Genomic DNA, 19,195 nt, shown 5'->3' on the forward strand with positions numbered 1-19,195 from the left:
TATATTAGAGTGGGTAAATCAGACTACTCATCCCAGATTCAACTCTTTTATCTCTGACATGACTCCAAGACAGAGTTAACTGAGTAGATCCACGTTACTTCAGCATTCCAAAGATCCTCAAAACAGATTTCTGACTACAACCCTAGCTTGGATTTCCCTTTTCTTTCTGACAGCTCCATAAAAAAGCCTAAACAGGTGCTTGCTTACTTTGACTCATTGCTTGTTGTGCAAAAGCTCAGCAGGATTTCTTTATAATCTACTACTGAGAAACCAGTGCCAGCAAAATGCTTTATTTGAGAACATAACCATGTTTTATTACAAAGAGGAAAATCCTACTCTTTCAAAAGGCAGAAGTTCAAAGAATTTTCAGGGGACTTGACATCTCCTATGCACTGTGACATGCATCTAACTGGGGAGAATCAGATAAGGTCCATTTTATGACAATACTGTTTTACAGCATCCCCCTGGATTTGGTTTGCTGCTCTGGGGCAGTCATTACCAGGAACTGTCTGAGGCATTCAGCTATGACCTATGGCCAAAAGAAAACAATAAAAAATAGTCTGCTGCTTCCCACTCAGAATATGCAGTTTAGCTTTAATATTCTATTTTTCTTCTGTTATTGAAGAAACCTTTCAAACTCACCAAGAAACCTTTGCCATTCACTCCAGTTCTGCCAAGAAAACCTACATCCAGGCCCCTCATGTGTGATTTGCCACATCATCTGGCCTCTTTTTGACTCCTGAGTCCCCTTCTACTTTCAGAGAGAGCAACTAATCCAAAAGAAATCTGTACAACATTGGCTTCTTATTATAGCCTTCACCTGCCCATTTCATAAAAGTCTGAGTGCTTGGTTCCCCCTTTCAATACTTCAATTCAAAAATGTGCCTCCTGGGTTTTCTCTTCCTGTGCTTCTCTCTCCACGGGAAGTTTTTGGGGGTGGCAAGAACACCTGATGAGTCTCCTTGTACAGGAGTATCCATGTGCCTTTCCCTGAAATGCCTTTAGTTTGTGTGCTTCTAAACCCTCTTCATGAAAATGTCTTTGAGCAGGTCCGTGCATACCACTACACGAACCACATTTCCCCAAACCAGGATCTTACTCCTTGTGTCAGATAGGAAGAAGCTGCTATACACATTGCCAAATATTGTTAGATAAGCAGCAGAAGCAGAAACAGCACTGGAAAGTTTGCTCACAAAGGAACCAGCATTGTGTGAAAAATAACACTGATGTTTCTTTCGGTCTCTTTCAAGTACAAGTGAGGATGAGCCCAACTGACTGCAAATAATTAAATCAAACGTTGGAAATTTCTGCATGTTTCAAGCAGGACTAGACAAAAGAAAAGATGAAGGGACTCAGAGGAGAACTGGTTGTTTGTAGACACTTGGGAAGATCCTGTCCCTGTCAAATGGGCAAACAGCCCTTCCAAAGGTTTAAAGCAAAGTCAGCATCAGACTGGGATGCAGAATTCATCCCAGTGGGCACTGAGCAATCCTGCTGACTGCTGAGCCTCTCAGGGCCTGGAGACTTGTTTGCTATAACCCCAGCTTGGCTGCTGTCACTTCTCTGTGACACTGGAAGAGTTATGTTAAGCACGCTAGGGGAGAACAGATCTGTTCTCAGATTACTGCAGAGTTAGCATCCACAGAGAGGAAAGAAGCTGTTTACCTTTATTTTTGTGCATGTAGTAAAGAGTATAACAATAGAGGCAAAAGGCCAGGATCAGCTAATCACCACCTGGCTCATGAAAATGGAAAGCCTTGCATAACTGTTAAAACGTCATCATTGTTTTAGCTAAATTATAGAAAATTAATGGAACTCCCTATGTTACCTGCATAATCTAAAGCATAGGATCCATTTTCTCCCTTGAATGTTTCTTCAATGAACAGCTAAATTCCTAAAAACAATGGAGACTCACTTTTCAACTCAGATGGCTGAGCTTTTGTTTATATTTTTAAATGTTTCTGTATAAACTCTAAAATTTGTCAGACATCTGACTACTGTATAATAAACAGTCTTGTGATATTAACCACCACTTCTCATGACAAGGTGAAGGTTAAATCTGATTTTCCTAGCAGTACTCACCCTGAATATCATCATTGAATGTACAGTATCTGTTGCGGTATTTATTGAGGAGACGAAAAGCATTAGCATTGGCAAAGTCTTCAAACTGGATCAGACAATTCATGCCATACCTGCAAGTTAAAGGGCAATTTAAAATGGATAAATATATTTATACAACATAGGACAAGATACACACCTATAACCAAGGCAATGTAGCTAAACACTGTAGTGCAGAAATAAAAGTATCATAACAGAAATGCAGCACAGCAACAGCAAGCAGGATCACACCCATCCCAAGGTCCACACACTGAGAAATGTGGAGTCACCAGGACACAAGGATTAAATTGCATTCATAATTCAAGGCGCTTCTTGATATGTGTACTTATATACCTATATGTACATGCATCTTTGGACTTTTGGTATGAGAAATTTTCAGTGGTGAATTTGCAGAGGAGCTTCTCAAAGCAAAGGATAACAGCTGCCACACTGCATCACAGCAAATCTGACTGCAAAGGGGACACCAGTTAAAGGGACACCACCAGGGGCCCACTTCAACTGAAGGTGGCCAAGAAATGAGAAAAAAATCTGCTTGTAGGATCCCATGGAGTGAGTGTTTCACGGTGGGACTGAGTGGTTCATGGTGTGATTTCACAGACACACTTCTGTGCATTAGAAATGTTTTTCTCCACTGAGTTGTTCAGCAGGAAACCAGCAGGCAATGACAGCTAGTGACCTGTAGAGTGAAAAGGCAGGAAATAATTGCAAACTTTCCATAATTGTCCAGTAATTTCCAGTAATTTCAAGGAGAAGTGTGCAGTTTATAAATTGGGTAATATTCAGACTGGTCCATATATATACACATTCAGCAGTTTGTATGACTCTAAGCTGCATCAAAGCTTTGCAAATAAAATCTAAAAGGGCCATAATTACTTGTTTCTCACACATCAATGTGATAGGGCAGTGAGAGAAACTCAGGGAATGAGTAATGCAACTATTAGTAACCTCTGGGCTGCAGGCAGGTGAAGGGGCTCTAAATAGCTGCACTTTGTTAGACGTAGCATCACCTTACATATCTTCTATTCAGACTTTCCTCCTTCACCACTGAAATCTGAGGTAGAACACCCCTGCTTTAGTGTAGAAACTGATACTGGATAAAACATTCTCCATTTGAGAACTGAGGCTTCTGTCATGAAGTCTTTTCATGGCACTCACAGTGTGGGCAGTCAGGCTCTCCTAGAAGGGCCTTGATTTTTTTATTATTTTCCATTTCAATTATATCTGTCAGTAAGGAGACAAGGATAAGCACATGGATTATGCTCCTTTATTTTTCCATCCTGAGAATCTCTCACTTTACAAACCCCTGGTCTCACAAAGGGACAAGGGTTGGCTCTAACTTGCTTCTCATTCTCCGTGTTTGCTTTTAGAAAAGGACCACAATGGGGACAGAGTTTTTAGTAGGGCCTGTAGCAACAGGACGAGGGGTAACGGGTTTAAACTAAAAGAGGATGAATTCAAACTAGATGTAAGGAAAATGCTTTCTACATTGAGGGTGGTGACACAGGTTGCTCAGAGAGATAGTGGATGCCCCATCCCTGGTAACATTCAGGGCAAGGGGTAGATGGGGCTCTGAGCATCCTGGTCTGGTTGAAGATCAGCTTACTAATGGATCTTCCTCTTATCATTTGGATGTGTAAGGAAAACACGGCTAAGAGGGAGATGACACAGCATCCAGAACATCTGCCAAAATCTCACAGCAAATAATTAGCAAATTTTTATGCAACTTCAGTTGCTATAGAAACTATTTCTCTAACACCAGTCTTATTTATTGGTATCACCGAGGAAGTAACATTACTGAGCTGCTTAACAAAATCAGTGATCTCAGCCAGCACTAATGTACATGTGACCAGCTCTGTGAGCTCCTTCCCCACTTCACATTTGTGGTCTGCAGCAGGGGACAGTGCACAAGTTACTTCTATTTTCATCTTTGATCTCTTTTTATTAAGCAGAGCACAAAAGAAGTATGGTAGCCCATGAACACTACATTTATCTTTCTGCCCCTCAGTATGACAGGACGGTGCTGAAGTGCATGTTCTTCTCACTAAGGTATTTTTTGAAGATGGTTTCTTTTCCACTGCCATACATTTACTGAGCTATTTGAAGTATGAACTCCATTTTTGAGCTTATGTGGGCCTTTGAATAATGTGAAAACTAAAGTTTTCATTCATAAAGAACACAAATTAGTCATGGTAAGACCCAATGACTGGATGCTTTAAATGAAAGAACCAAGTATTTAGGATTCACAGCTGAAGATGGGAATCTCAGATCATGATCTTAGTCCTCAAGGGCTACTCACCTTACTGAAGTTTTGAGAGAAATTTAAAGAACTCGTGCTACCCAAAGTCACTGAAATGAAACCCAGCTAGGCAGCTGTCTTAGAAATCTACCAGTTGATCTTGCTGCCCTTTTCTAGTGGTACTTTGGCAGCTGAGTGCTGTGCTCCATCCAAGGGTGACCAGAGCAGGTTAAGGATGAACTTAGCAAGGAGTCTGAACACCCCAGCTGCTGGGACCACGTGCAGTAAGATCTTTGTGAGCATCAACATTATGAGTCAGTTCTACTGTCCCCCACAGCCAGCATCTCAATATTTGTGGAATTCTTTTCATCCCAAAGGAATTCAGAGCTTTCTACAAAGAATGTTTCAGTTGCACCCAAAAATAAAATGTAGCCAACTTGGGACTGGAGCACAGAAGTCCTTTAATATGCAACAATGCTAAGAAAAGGTCCAGCTCAGGTAAGAAGGTGGAGAATACTTGGTACAGCAAAGGAAAAGGGTGTTCTGAGAGCTGCTACATGTATTGGAATCCAGCCAATAAAATGCAGTGCAGAATGGGATTTCTTTCACTGCCTTTGCATAACTAAAAGGTGGTTGTGTAATGCCCAGCTGTGTATTGCCCAGCTGGACAACTCTGACTGCCCTCTCAGACCATGGAGAGAAAGAGCATACCCAGAGCAACTTCTTTCAACTAGTCTGAGTGAAAAATGGAAGTAGATGACATCTCTGGAGATGCCTCTTTCTTTGGAGTGTCTATGAAGGCAGACTAAGATGACCAACCTAAATTTAGATATCTAACTTTAGACATCTAAATTAGGAGAAGTAATCTAATATTATCTAATTATCACAGTTGGGAAGATCTGGTTGGGAGAATCTTAAATATATAAATATATGTCATGCACCTTAGGTCACTGGCTTATCACCCTTTCACTGCAATACTATGCCCTTCAATGTGTACAATTTCTTTGTTGATGTCTGCAGAAACCAAGTGGTCCCCTGTCAGCAAGCACAGAAGTACTTGATGAAGTGAATTACACTGGCCAGTTTCCCCCCCATCATAGTGTTTTAAAATGAAAATTGATTTTGCAAAATTGTGTTTAATTGGAAACACTGTATTTTCCACTAAGAAATCAAAATTAATGAATTCCTTTGGAGGAATAATTTTTAATGAGGATTTTGTTGAACCTTCTGTTCTGTTTAATATGAGACATCTGATATGAATGCAGTCCCAGTTAGTACTCACATATTTGCTGTCTGCAGGTGCAGGACGCCTTTTCATAGAAAAAGTGTTCATAAAGTGAATATTTGAACAAGGATTTCTGAAGATCCCTTCCAAGACATCTAAATATTCTTAAATTTGAAGCAAGAATTGATGCTGGCCCTGCAGAGAGATATTCAAAACTGCTGTGATAGGAAGAGACTCTTGAGGTCAGCCTGCTTGGCTTGTTGTCAGTTCTCATAGATTCTTCCACTGACTCATCTCCTAACTTTCAGCTGAGAGCCCTGAAGGAGATTTGGAAGCAGATCAGCAGGTCACATCAGGACTGAATGTTTTCTAGTCCAGGAAAGGCACAGCCAGCTAAGGTTGGCTCTCTCCAGCAATCCCATCCTGACTGTCAATGATTCATCTTCTCTAGAGCATTCTATGATCTTCTTGGCATGGGACACGAGTAGTTAAACAGCAAGGATCTGACTGCCTTTATCTAAAAGGAAAGCTTAAATGTACACTATCTGGATTTCAGACCGACAAGGTACATTGAAACCGAGCAAGTGCCATGGCCCAGTGTGGTTTCTCCCATTTCCCAGTTCTTTGTCTCCCTTTCAAAAAAGGGAAAGTTGCATTTTTGAATGGTTTTGGGCTCAAAGTGTTGCCATTCCTCTTGAGCACACTGCAGTTTGCATGTTGTGGGATCTCTGCAGTTCTATGTGTCCTTGTGGAACTGGAGCCTTCCCCTCAGCATGAGTCATTCTTACATCTGCAGGCTGTCAAGAAGGATCCTTGGACATAGGTGTTTTTGAAAGAATTCAAACATGCTGAAACTTGTAACTCGTTGCACTGCAAGAGGTATTATTTAATATTGTCACCATGTCTCCTGTTGGCTGCCAGACCACCATCTGGGGGATCTTGTTCTCTGCCACCTCTGGAATTAATTCACCCATTTTATAGAATTGGAAACAAAAAGATACACTTTGTCCATTCTTGCTCTTCCAAAAATATTCACCAGTCTTTCAGGCGAAGATTATATTGCTGTCTTATTAGTTTGCTTATTTCATGGTTTTGTGCCACAAATAATTATGACAGAAATTCTGGCTCTCACATCTTGCAAAAATCTTCCTGTGAAAATAGCCTCACTGGGAAATGCTTTATAGAATGGTCCCATACACTCATTTTAGTCCAATCTCCAGCCTTTGCCTAGCAAATCTTGTACAAACAGTACTTTCAATAAAACAATACACTATTGATTAAAATAATAGTACAAACTGTCACCCTAATGAAGGATGACTCTAAGGAGCTAAACACATATAATATAATAAGCCTTTTGTAAAAATTATCGCCTGAAAATCTGTATTAAGAATTGATCCCTTTTCCTGGGAAACACACAAATATAGGATTCATGCTTTGTTTATGGCTGTATTGTTGCTCTGGTACTGTTACTATCCACCTAGATCTACACAGAACCCCACGGCTGTGCCAAAAGAAAAGATGTTCTCAGCAAAGTCTGTATCCTCTGCAGAGAATGATACACATTTCCCTTGGATGACCACCTGGAACAAGTGGTGGAACAAAAATGTGGAACAAAAGACCATGAATCCCAGAAAAGGAGCAATGATTACATTGCTTTCAGATTAATTATTCAAGAGACTTCTCAGTTGCCTAAACAATCTCAATATGCAATTTTCTCTTTCATCCTCTTTTGTATGCACCTCTTTGAGTTCATTCAGACTCATTATAAGCCATGAGGTCAGACAGGAAAAAATTAATGAGGCAGCAGTTACCATTTGAGAAGCATCTAACCAAAACTGCCCAAGTCAGAACTTCAAGGGTGGCCTGAGGACCTGTGCAGTGCCTCTGCTGACCAGTATCAAAAGGGGGTTTTTTTTGACAATGAAGAGGGAATATAATACATTCCTACATGCATGCAAAAAAAAAAAAAAAGTACTGGCAAGAAGATCCTGCTCCTTTATGGAAAGAATCGTAAGAAAAAAGTTCCAGCCCTAGTCTGAATTTAAAATTTTATAGCACTGTTTTCAGCCATTCATGATGCAAGGAATCCACTTTGAGAAGCTGCAACTCCTTTCCATAGTCTTAGATAAAACCAGGCAGAGAAGAAACAAATTGTCCTTGCCCTTGCCATCTTCCTATTGCTGCTTGAAACACCAGCCACCAAATTCTGATTTCCAAAAAAAACTAAGTTATCTGTAAAGAAGCCCATAATCAGAAAATTAGAATGCTTGGCAAGTGCTCAGCATTTAAGATTGGAAAAACAAAGTCCACTCAAGCAAGTCAAACAAGACTAGAACCTGAGTCTCTCTGGTGTCCTGAAGCCAATTTTAGCATTCAATTGTTACTACGATTCTTGCGAGGCTTCTCATCAGCCCAGCAGTACTCTGCCACACAATTCCTGGCCACAGGCCACAGTTTGGTCAGGCAGCTCCTCAGAGGCCAGCTGGGAGCAGCCCTGTGGAGAAGGACCTGGGGATATTGCTGGATGGAGAACTGAATATGCTCCCATATTCAGAAAGCCAACTGTGTCCTGGGCTGCAGCCAAAGCAATGTGGGCAGCAGGGCAAGGGAGGGGATTCTGTCCCTCCTGAGACCCCACCTGGATCCAGCATCCAGCTCTGGGGACTCCAATACAAGAAGAATGTGGACCTGTTGGAGTGGGTCCAGAGGAGGCTGTGAAGATTATCAAAGGGCTGGAGCATCTCTCCTACTGAAGACAGGCTGAGACAGCTGGGGTTGTTCAGCCTGGAAGAGAGGAGGCTCCAGGGATACCTTGGAGCCAATGCAAACTTAGGAACTCTGGGTCCTGGGTTAAGAAATCCCATGCCAGGGAGCTGCATCACAAACCCAACAGGACCCACTGCCTGCCTCACCATCATCTTAGGCTACAGATAATTTCTAACTTTGGGCAGGAGTCTCACTGGGCTTCTGCCAATATAAACATCAGCACCATGCTCTGAGGCACAGAGCCTGCTGTGGATTCAGGGAGTGCTGTGTCAATTAAAGCACCCCTTGAAGCACAAACATATCAGGAAAACCCAGAATTGTACATTTTGGAAACCGGGGGATGTGCTAAGGATGGCTGCTCTTAGTCATATGCCAGGGCATCTGCTATGAGCTACTGTTAGAAACAGGATAAGGGGCTAAATGAAATTAAGATTACCAAGTTCTTGGGGAAAAAAGAATCTTGAAAGTTCATAGTCAACTTTCATTACATTCTTTTTAAGGAAAAACCTCCAAACAACTATCTTGCACATCCAATCTCATGACTTTGAAGCACTAAGACCAGCAGTAATGGCTGCTTTGAGCATTCTACTGCTCTTATGCAAAATGACACCATCCTGCTTGTGGCTGGCAAGAGGAAGCACTGCAGCTGGAGATACAAGGCTTCTCAGGAGCAGGCCCAAAAGCAGGAAATGCAACCCTATTAGAGCTGACCCTCAGATGTAACCTTGAGCTACCCTCTGACACACAACAAGGAGCAGACAGAGCTTCACCCTGTACCTTCTGCACAAACAGAGCTTCTCCAGCTGCATCTTACTGAAACTGCTGTGGTTCATCTGGCATAGGTGGAAAAGCCCAGATAAAAGCCCAGAGCAGAGGGCTTTGTGACATCTGTAACTGGGTTACCCAAAGGCTTTGAATTCATGGTAACAAAAGCCACAGTGATCCCTAGCAGCACATCTGGAGTTCAGTCATTCTTCAGTAGCAGAAAATCAAGCTAATGAAACCTAAATATTGTTCCTTGACTTAAAACATCATCCAGTGTCCTAAAGCAGATTACAGATGCTGGCTGATGATCTTATCTCACATCAAGCCAGGACAGTGCACAGCTGGGGTGGCTCTTCCCATCTTCATCACTTCTCCCTCATGAATGTTGTCAGAGTCCATCTGGCCATGGTAACTGGGGCAGATGGGCAAGGAGAATATCCACCTTGTATTCCATGAGGGATGGATCTGGTCTACATGATGCCCAGGCACCAGTGATGGTGTGCAGGCCTCCTAACAGACACACAGATGCTAGCGAGTGACTTGGAGCGTTAGCAGAACATGTGAGGGCTTTTTTGAAGCCCATCAGTGCCTAGATACTGGTGCCTAGAAAATAAAGTCTAATCTTTCAGGATCAATTAGCCACGTTAACCAGAGCATATGAAGAAATAACATGGGGGTGTACCTGTACTGGTGATTTTGTTTTTGGAAAGTGCTGGTGAATTTGTGATCCATGACCCTCAAGAACTACTAAAACAGAGGTGGGTTCTGATTGTTGAAGAGCACATGAGACCTGACTTGGTATGTTTGTGGGTAAAAGTACTGGGAAGGCATTAGGCAAAGAGAAATCAGGTATGCAACATTCACAAGGCAAAAGAAACTCAGCAGAGGTATCTTTCTTTTCCCATCTGAGAAACTGAATGCTGATCTCCTGATGCCTCCTGTGCTCTGCCTTATCACACAGAAAGCTTGCTCCCCTGGTCACTCTGTTAATAAGCACTGATTGGAAAGAAAAGGGGAGTGAAGTTATGACAGGTTAATGAGGCTTCTGTGACACGGTTTGCTGGCGTGGGGAACTGTATCTCATAGAGTCTCAGGCTGCACATTCCACATCTGCCAGCCAGCGACTGAGGCTAGAGCTCTAAATGGAGGCTGGAGTTCTGGGACAGGTCTGGCCCCTTGGAGCATGATGAAAGCTACACAAGCATTAATTTGATCAGATATTCAAGCCCCAGAAGCTCTGTGGTTTATTCCGATTATAAACCTTGGACACTTCAGGTGAATACTTATTTCAGCCTAGAGAGATGTAACAGGTTAAGAGCAAGACTGACTTTTTGCCACAGTAACTGAGCAAATGGAAACTGAAGCACAGTACATTTTCCCATGTGAAGCATTATTGCTGCTCACTGTGAAAAAACAGCAATTTGTCAGGCTGCTTCATTCAGACACAGGTAGGCTCAATGGGCCAAATTTTGCATTGTAGTTGCTTCCCAAGAGGAGCAAAAGGCATAGCTTAGAGCTGTTGTTAAAGAGCTGAGTCATTTTACATGTTTCACGTTTTAGGTGAAAGAATAATGAATGGTGGTTTAGGCAGCAGGAAAACACAAACATTTATCCAGCTGTTCCAGAAAAAGCTTTTCTTCATAAAATTGCCCAGGGTGCCCACACGTTATTTCAAAATATTGGAACTGCTAATTCTGAAGCCTCTGGCACACGCCTTGTTTCACTAGGTGGGTACTATGAGACCAGGAGTCCTTTCTATGACTCTATCGGTCTCCAGCAGCAGAAATTTGACATCTGTTTGATATTATTATTCCATTACAAGATTAAATCTTCACTCCCTTGGCTTTTTTGTGGGCTCCAACACATTCCACTTCAGTGACAAATGTCCCTTGAGCCAGCAGTGCTTTGACAGGGTGGGAGGTAACCCTGCAGAGGGACTGACAAATGGTTTCCATGAGAAGTTTAAGTACCTTCAGGGAGCAGACAGAATTTCTGCATGAATATCAAGATGAAAAGGAAATCCCCAAATTGCAAGGGATTTGTGGCAAAAAACCAAAAGGTTCCTCCCCAAGCAACTGAAATTGCATGTGACATTACAGACTTGCATAAGACATTGCAGCAGCTCAGACTCACAGGTTGCCTCAAAAGTGGAAGCAGGCTACAATAAAGCAGCATGTTCTTGACCTTCTGAACAATTTCTGCTTCCTTTCGTAACAGAAGCAAGAGCTCCTACTGGGTTCAATCCAATCATTCCAGTGGAAATTTGAGACCAAATGAACCTGCTTCATATGAGTTTGCCAAACCCAGGCTAATAGCAGGATTATTCACCAGCCCAGAGTGCATAAGGATCACACTCCAACAATGCTTTAAAGTATGCTGGTGGTCAGGATGATAATATAGGGTAATGGCTCCTTTCACTCTAGGATCTCCAAATACTTTACAGATGTGAATAGAGAAGTGCAAAGCATAATTTCCCAGCCCCACTTTGCTGAGAACTTTCAGGGGCATTACTGTGTTCAAGGAATTCATCCTGGTTAAGGGAAATAGAAAAGCAGGGACAGGGGCCCCAGGAACTTGATTACCAATACTTGGATGAAAGCATTAGACATGACTTCACAGCCTCCCAAGATAAGAGTTCATTGTTTCATGGTCTTCTCCCTTCAATGTGGAGATTAGCTCATGTAAACTAAACACAGGAAAATAACAGCCAATCCTTCCTCTCCAACAGCAAGCACAGAAAAGGCAAATTGTCTTTAGTGGGTGCAATGAGCTTTGCATTTAACACCACAAGCATAAATCTCAGAGCCAAATTTATGATGGCTGAGACCACAATCTGCTTTCTCATTCTATTGTTCCCATCCTATCATCAACAGCAACACTGCAATACCCCCATGATCTTCTGGCCAGAAAAAAAGCAGGATGGAGTTTCCCTGAAGGATTAATTAGTGACTTCAATGAAAATAAACAAAACCCCCACAAATCAACCCTGATGACTCTTAAATCGTTTCTACTTGTCTCTTGTGATTTCCTGGTTGTGTTTTACCAGCTTTCTAGCCTCTAAGAATTTCTTCCCACTAGATAATGCACAAAGCATCTAATGCAATACTACAATGTAATCAAATGACATTTATCAAATGTCCTTTGTCCTATCAAATAATTTACCTTCTTTATCAGATGTAAAGAAGGTTCAGCTGTGACTGGATAGTCCTCTGCATTTCTGTCCCTATTTCCTCCACCACAGCCAGCAGGGCAGTCCCACCATGTGCAAACCCATCCTTGTCAGTGGATGGGCAGGTGCTGTGTCAGACACTGCTCATGGTGCCTCCTGCCTCCAGGGAGACAGGGAACTGTGAGGTGCTGACACATGTACCACCCGCTCCCTCCCCTCTGTGCAGGAGCACACACACATACAGCTGCCTGCACACAGAGGGAGGGTCAAACATAGCTCCTTCCCTGGGAAGAAGAGACAGGCAGCAGCTTGGCAATCAGGCAGAGGCTGCAGCTCTCTACTGCTCCTTATCAGTATCATCTGTGGTTTTAGGAAAGGCAAAAAAAGTTTTCCAAATATGAGTCTTCTTCCCTTAACAATTGAGCTCACATTCCTCCTTATGATAATCTCTTTGGATAGTCATGGAGAGTTTAATACATTTTCTTTTATTTTTCAGAGAGAGGTGCACAGGGCTGAGGTGTAGTTCTGCTCTTCCCATATTAAACTTCCTGGTACATCAGAGACCCTCTATCCCAGTTAGTGAGTATGAAGGGAAGTATGCAGCTGGTCTGTCCCACACTTAAAAGGACAGTGCATATCATCCTGGCCTTCTGACTCCACAGACTTAAATGCCAGCAGGAAAATTCCTATTTTTGACAAAGCCATAGAGAGGCAGTCTGCATACTCCACTCTGCATGAAGGAACATGCCATTTCCATTTAGATGATTTCCTTCACAACGGCAAGAGCTAGAAACTTCCTTTCTAAAGTGTAAACAAACCAAAGTTTAGGTTCTGACTATACTGAATGAGGCTCATAAATACATGACAGAGGCCAGATCCAGCCCACAGGACATATGTTTGACACCTCCGGCCTATGTGGATAGGAAATGCTTATAAATAGTCAGTCCCATTCCAGTTCTCTGGAGACAAATATTTTTGACACAGAGTGTTCAAGCACAAAGAGTCATTTGCAGACCACCCAGGAGACTTGCATTGAAATGACCTTCCTTTGCTTGGATGATCAATTACACTGATGTTTATTTCAGGAGTTGCAACATTTGTTCTTAAATGGAAGCAGCCCGGAGGAGCCATGTATATAACCCCACTTACTTGTCAGTAACTGCCTGCATAAACTCATCCATCAGCTCGTCGTACTGCTTCCCACGAACCCTCTTGTGTTTCAGTCCAATATACAGTGGATCATTCAGGAGAGCCTAGGACACAAAGCAATTCTGTTGACATCTTCTCTTCTGCACACAGACAGAGATTTATGTCCCAGCCTACCAAAAATTTTTGTCTGATGAAGTCATATTACTTTTACTTACTATGCCAGCTCACACGTCTCCTCCCAAGCAGGAAGTATTTCTGTAGGAAGCTGTGGCCTATCTTTTAGCATAAATAAAGTCAGAGGGATGCAACAGCTCTTGACTGCCATAGGAAATGGAGCTCTGCATCCCCAGAACATCTCTACCAAAGGCTCTCTGCCAAAGTGCCTACTCTCAGTGAATAAAACTGACCCTGTGTGGGGGTGTTCACTGTGCATTCAGTTCTTAATTTTGAACTGAGGGCAGGACAGCTGTTGACCACTAACAGTGCTTTGTGCAATGAAGACCATCTGATGTAAGTTGAAATGATGTGCCATTTAGGCCTTTTAGGTGACAGCACAGACCACAATCACATGGTAGAATGTTCCCAAGCCCTGCACCTGCCTAGCACTCACCTCAATTATCTGGCAGGTATAAAGTCAAGGTATTTTCATACAACAGATTAATTTATATTTTGATTCTCAATAGGAACATAAATTCAGGCCATTCCTCCAAGGTGTTAAGTCAACATCCACAACTCACCTAAAAAGGATTGGGTCAGCACGGAAATTACAGGACAAACACCGGCAGGAGGCAGGTAGGCCAACACTTCTGAGAGTCACTGCAAAGGAACTCCCCTTTCAATTTCAGGAACCAAACTATCCACATGAGGGGAGGATGACCCATCTCACATTTATTGTCCTGCAGCCATATAGCCCTAAATATTGGCAGGTATGCTAACATCAGATCTGTTTTTACAGCCACAGATGTTTTCCCTTCGAAGGAAAGATGAAAGAGGTTTCGCTGTGAGTTTGATACATTAGGGCTCTGCAGGGCCACGAAACAGAAAGGAGACCCATTTGCATAACTTCCCTGATTGCTCCTACAGCACTGTGCTCTGGGCCCTGTTCAGGGAGCACAAAATTCTGCCACAGACAAGCTGAGAAATGCCAGGCTCTGAAAGGAGACTGATTTGCTGAAAGTGTACACAAAGTATTATGTGTACACAAAGATTGTCAGGAGGATAAGCTGGCAACTGATGCTAAAAATATAATACAATGGCTGTATTTACTGAGTTCTACCTGAGGTTCATGTGTTAGCAACAGAGTCACACTTGGCTCACCAGATGTTGATGGGCAGAGATGAACAGGATGAATGCATATAAGAGGTATCTTATTAATGCACTGATAAACAAGTTTACTTGTGGGGCAGGATGCTCCTAGGATGTGCTTAGGGTTCAGTTAATCTGGGTTTATGTGCAAGAGAACGCCATTAAATAAATAAGCAAACAAATTACTTGTATGGTGAGGAAATACATTGTTCATATTGCTGGAAAACAGCAGCTTCTATATATTAACCCCAGATGTGGAAATTGCCATCACAGAGAAGTTCCTAAAGACATAAATTACATCTAATCTTGGGCGGAAGAAAAAGGGTCCAAGACTGATTCTCTAAATCCCTTCTTCTGATGCCATCTGACCCTTGCAGAGGCCTAAAAATCACTGGTGCCAGTTTGGATTTTAGTGACCATTGTCAGCTGAGACAGAAGCAAGATGGACATGCCCCATCAGATGCTTTTCATGGGAAGGGCACTTTTACCCAGATCCCTCTGGGAGAAGCTCCAGCTCGGAGGCTCAAAGCACTGGTGGTGTGCAGATCAGCACGGAGGACAAGGAAGAGATGAAGGATCCAAAAGTACAATGCTCTATTGACTGGAGACTGCAGTAAGTGAGAGACTGAGACACAATTCCTGCTTTAGCCTCAGTGGGTCCAAACTCAGAGCTCTCCCTTTTCAGGAAAGACCATCAATCAGGCTGAGATGAGCACACCCTGTATTCCACAAGTCCATGACAGGCTGCTATGCTAAAGGGGTAACATAATCCTGGGGCCAGAGACCTAAGAGGTAATTGAGATTCTCAAATGTCAGTTATGGGCACTGATTTTGCATTCTTTCATTCTTTTCAAGGGTCCAATGTGAGAAGCTTGTGGCAGGACTGAAAGAGGTGTAGAAAATCTAGCTGTCCAGTGAGCATCAGCATGTCTGAAAATGTCAGCATTAATTTGTCTTTATACACAAACTCAAAGCTCTTTTACCCCAGATTTTTCATGTCCCTCAAGAAATGTGTGTTTGGTTTGGGGTCATGTGAAGCACAAGTTCATTTTACAAAAATGGACAAGCCCAGGCCATCACAAATCGCTATAGGATATTAACTTTAAAAAGACATCCTCACAGATGTCCATTCTGGCATTGCTGAAATGTTTCACTTTGGCCTTTCTGAGCCAGAGTCATAAGGCAAGAATCTGCAAACAGATGGAGTCCTCTTGCTTGGTTATCATGTGCAGTAGCATGTGTAATCTAACAAAACAGTGACATTAATCATTCTCAAACCGCTCACCAGGGATTCTCCATTTCTGGAATATAGTCATCTCTACACAGACATGAATATCTGCCTGGTCCCTCACAATTACCAGAGGAACAATCATTCTGGGACCTCCTGTATGAAGCCTGTCAACTCACCTTGCCATGCTGAAAGGTGGAGCTGAGCTTTCAGCTCCAGCTGGTAACTCTGAGACTGAGTCTTCTCACCAGGGACCATGAGTCTATTTAGCGCTTATTTCAGTTCCCCACAAGGAAAAAAGGTTCTCATGCATCAAACCAGAATTAAACCTTCCCTTTTTTCTGCAGTGCTGGTCTAGCCATCATCACATTTTGGATGTCTCCAGTCTTGTCTCCACATTTAGGGAACTGGCACCAGTTAAGCACTAATCTTGATTCTTTACTCCCCATGTCAGATTAATGAAAAATTGTCTTACCTCATTGTCTGTGCCAACATCCAGCAGGACAGGGAGGCATTGTTGTGGGTTAACTCCACCACAAGCTGTGTACAAAGCGAGCTTTCCAACTGGGATGCCCATGCCATAACTTCCTAGGTCTCCTAAACCAAGAATCCTCTCTCCATCTGTCACCACAATAGCCTAGGAAGATCAAAAGGCACTTGTTTGGGGTTACCAAGGCTCTAGAAGCAAAACCACTGTTTCCACACTGATGCCACTTTGCAGATGCACTGTGCAATGGATATTTGCTCCTTGTCCCTGACAGCATGTTAATTAGCTGTCAGCAACAGGAGGCTGCTCATTTTTGGGGGTAGAGAAAGTGTGGTTAACAGGAAGCAGCTCACAGTGTGGGACAACAGCAGCTCTGCTGGAGAGTACTTCAATTCACTGTAACAGAGCCCAGCAGCATGGCTTTTTGTGCATCCCCAGCTGTACTACAAGAAGTATCACAAATGATATCTGGCCTTGATTTTTTTCATCTTTTTTTCTAGAAGAATAAAGTGTGCTTAGGAACTGCATCTGTGGAAGAAACATATTTCAGTGTCCTTTCTTATTCAACATAAACTATACACATTTTTGAACTTTTTGCTATTTGCTTTTCCTTTTGAATCAATGAGAAGTGACAGCAATGAGAAAGTCTCTTTTTGGGTGGGCTCCATCTGGTTTTGGGTGTGTGCTTACTTCTTTACTACGCCCAGAGGATGCAGTTGGGATTGAAAGTCAGTAGTGGGAATAGGGAAATCAGCAAGCATATTAATTGCTGCAGGTTTATGCTGAAATTAAATTAAATGGAGATTAATATTCCAACTATGCAGAGAATATTAAAACAAAATTAAGTTCTAATAAATCAAAATATTTTTCTGGAGCACTGATCCCCTGTCATCCAAATAAGTGTTCTCAGGCAAACCTAAAAACCTTTCAATAGCATTTAGATATCCATCAGAGAGAGAAAAATTCTTCAGCCTTGGATGGGCTGCAGCACTCTATAGTTACCAAAGCTCCTCAAGGCAGCACTGACAAATGAGTCAGAACAGAAAATACAGCATGGGAGAAATGTATTGCAATTAGTAAGAAAGGGGGAACTGGATTCACGTTTGTTTGTGGCTCTTTGGATTTGAAAAACACCCCAAAAAAAGAGCACAGTTTCTGTGAACACCTGATACACAAGGATGTTAAAGTAATGCTTTTATTTATTTTAATAATGCTTTTATTTTATTTATGAACATCATGTTCATATGATCAGAGCTCAACAAAGAGGACATTAATCTCTGGCTGAGCAGGGCAGATCCTTCTACCTGAAGGTAGGAGGTTACAGGTTTAACAGTTAGGAATCTGTTTTCTTTCATCTGTGATACAAATTTTCTTGATGACTCTAGTGAAGTCACTGTATAAAGGTTAGGTGTGCAGTTTATGACAGCCATCTAAATGGTTTCTAAACTCATTTGACATCTGATGGGGAGAGACAGAAACCTCCAGAGGGCATCTGCTCTCTCCAGCAGCTGTTTGGGAACAGATGAATTTCTCTTTGAAAAGCTCAGCTCCCTCTTCACTGGCACTGCAGAAGTACTCACAATATGAGACTAGGTAGCTGATATTAACTAAGATGACTCTGGGGACGTCAGGCTGCACCCAGTTAACCAGTGCAGGTGTGCAGTGCCTTAGTAGCAGGCAGGTGGCCCAGCAGAGTGATCCAGAGTGCTACACTGATCTCCAAGCTGCCAAGGCAATGCAGAGAGACAAGTGCTGCTGTTGGCATTCCCAGTTCTCTGCACTGATTGCACAAGGTTAGCCTTTACAGGGTGAACTGATACTCTACATTGAGTGAACCAGCAGAAAACACTCCATGGGAAGGATTTTGAGCAGCCCTGTACAGCAGTAATCCTGGTGGGGATTCAAGATCCTGAGTGCACTTCTAGGGCAGGCATCCCACAGAAAGAGGAAGGAATGAAGGGAGGCAAGGAAGGATGGAAGGCCAGTGCAGTAGCTTGCATGGCAGCACACTTGTCTTGGAATAAAATACATGTTTCTTCACAATCCTCACTTTGAGTGGCTTGAATTCATAGCTGCCAGGATGACACCCATCCTGTATGATTCTTTGCATTCTTTTTGCTTTAGATGGGCCATTGTGAAGAAAAGAGTACAAGATTAAGGAAGCAGAGACAAAATTGTCATGGGAAGGCACTCCTGAGTATGGCCAGCATTTCATCCAATATTTCATCATGTCAGGATTCATTAGCCATCCTGGAAGAGACACAAACCTCCCACATTCCCACATAAGTATGACCAGAAATGGTTTCTTCTCACTTGTTCTGCTTCTGGTACTATGATTATTTCAAGGCAGCCCAGCTTTGACAGGAGGGTTGAAGGTGTGGCTCATTAGAGCTTGGCTGAAACTTTGCTAAGCTAAGCAGAGCACCAGCACCCTTCCAGACCTTCCAGGCAGAGGATTCAGGGTTTGGCCCAGATTTCCCATTTCTACAGTAAGCACTATTGCCATGAAGCCTTAATAAGCCAAATCTGATGAGCAAAATGTGGGCAGCATCTCCAGGTATTTCTGCACTGTCTTTAGTGGGTGGTGCTCAACAGTGGGGGGTGTTCAGCCTTTTAAAAACAACCAACAAAACTGGGTCCCTCCAGGGACTTAGGCACAGTCCAGGTGCCTCTCTGCTTATCTCAAAATCTTGAGTGTTCCAGTAGCCTACCAGTTCAGACATGAAGTCTGTGCACAAAGACACAGG

At 42.7% G+C, this 19,195-nt stretch overlaps 1 protein-coding gene across 2 annotated transcripts in view; it reads right to left on the reverse strand.

Annotated features, from left to right (window-relative positions):
- Nucleotides 1-19,195, reverse strand: part of ME3 (malic enzyme 3) — a 126,219-nt gene that overhangs the window by 23,025 nt on the left and 83,999 nt on the right. For both annotated transcript variants that reach the window (XM_074535110.1, XM_005485788.4), the window contains exons 5-7: nt 16,437-16,598; nt 13,429-13,532; nt 2,083-2,192 (exon numbers count right to left, since the gene is read on the reverse strand). In XM_074535110.1, the coding sequence (XP_074391211.1) occupies nt 2,083-2,192; nt 13,429-13,532; nt 16,437-16,598 (376 nt within the window). The remainder of the gene's footprint in view (nt 1-2,082; nt 2,193-13,428; nt 13,533-16,436; nt 16,599-19,195) is intronic.

This window comes from Zonotrichia albicollis, chromosome 2 (assembly GCF_047830755.1).
Source record: "Zonotrichia albicollis isolate bZonAlb1 chromosome 2, bZonAlb1.hap1, whole genome shotgun sequence".
Lineage (NCBI taxonomy): Eukaryota > Metazoa > Chordata > Aves > Passeriformes > Passerellidae > Zonotrichia > Zonotrichia albicollis.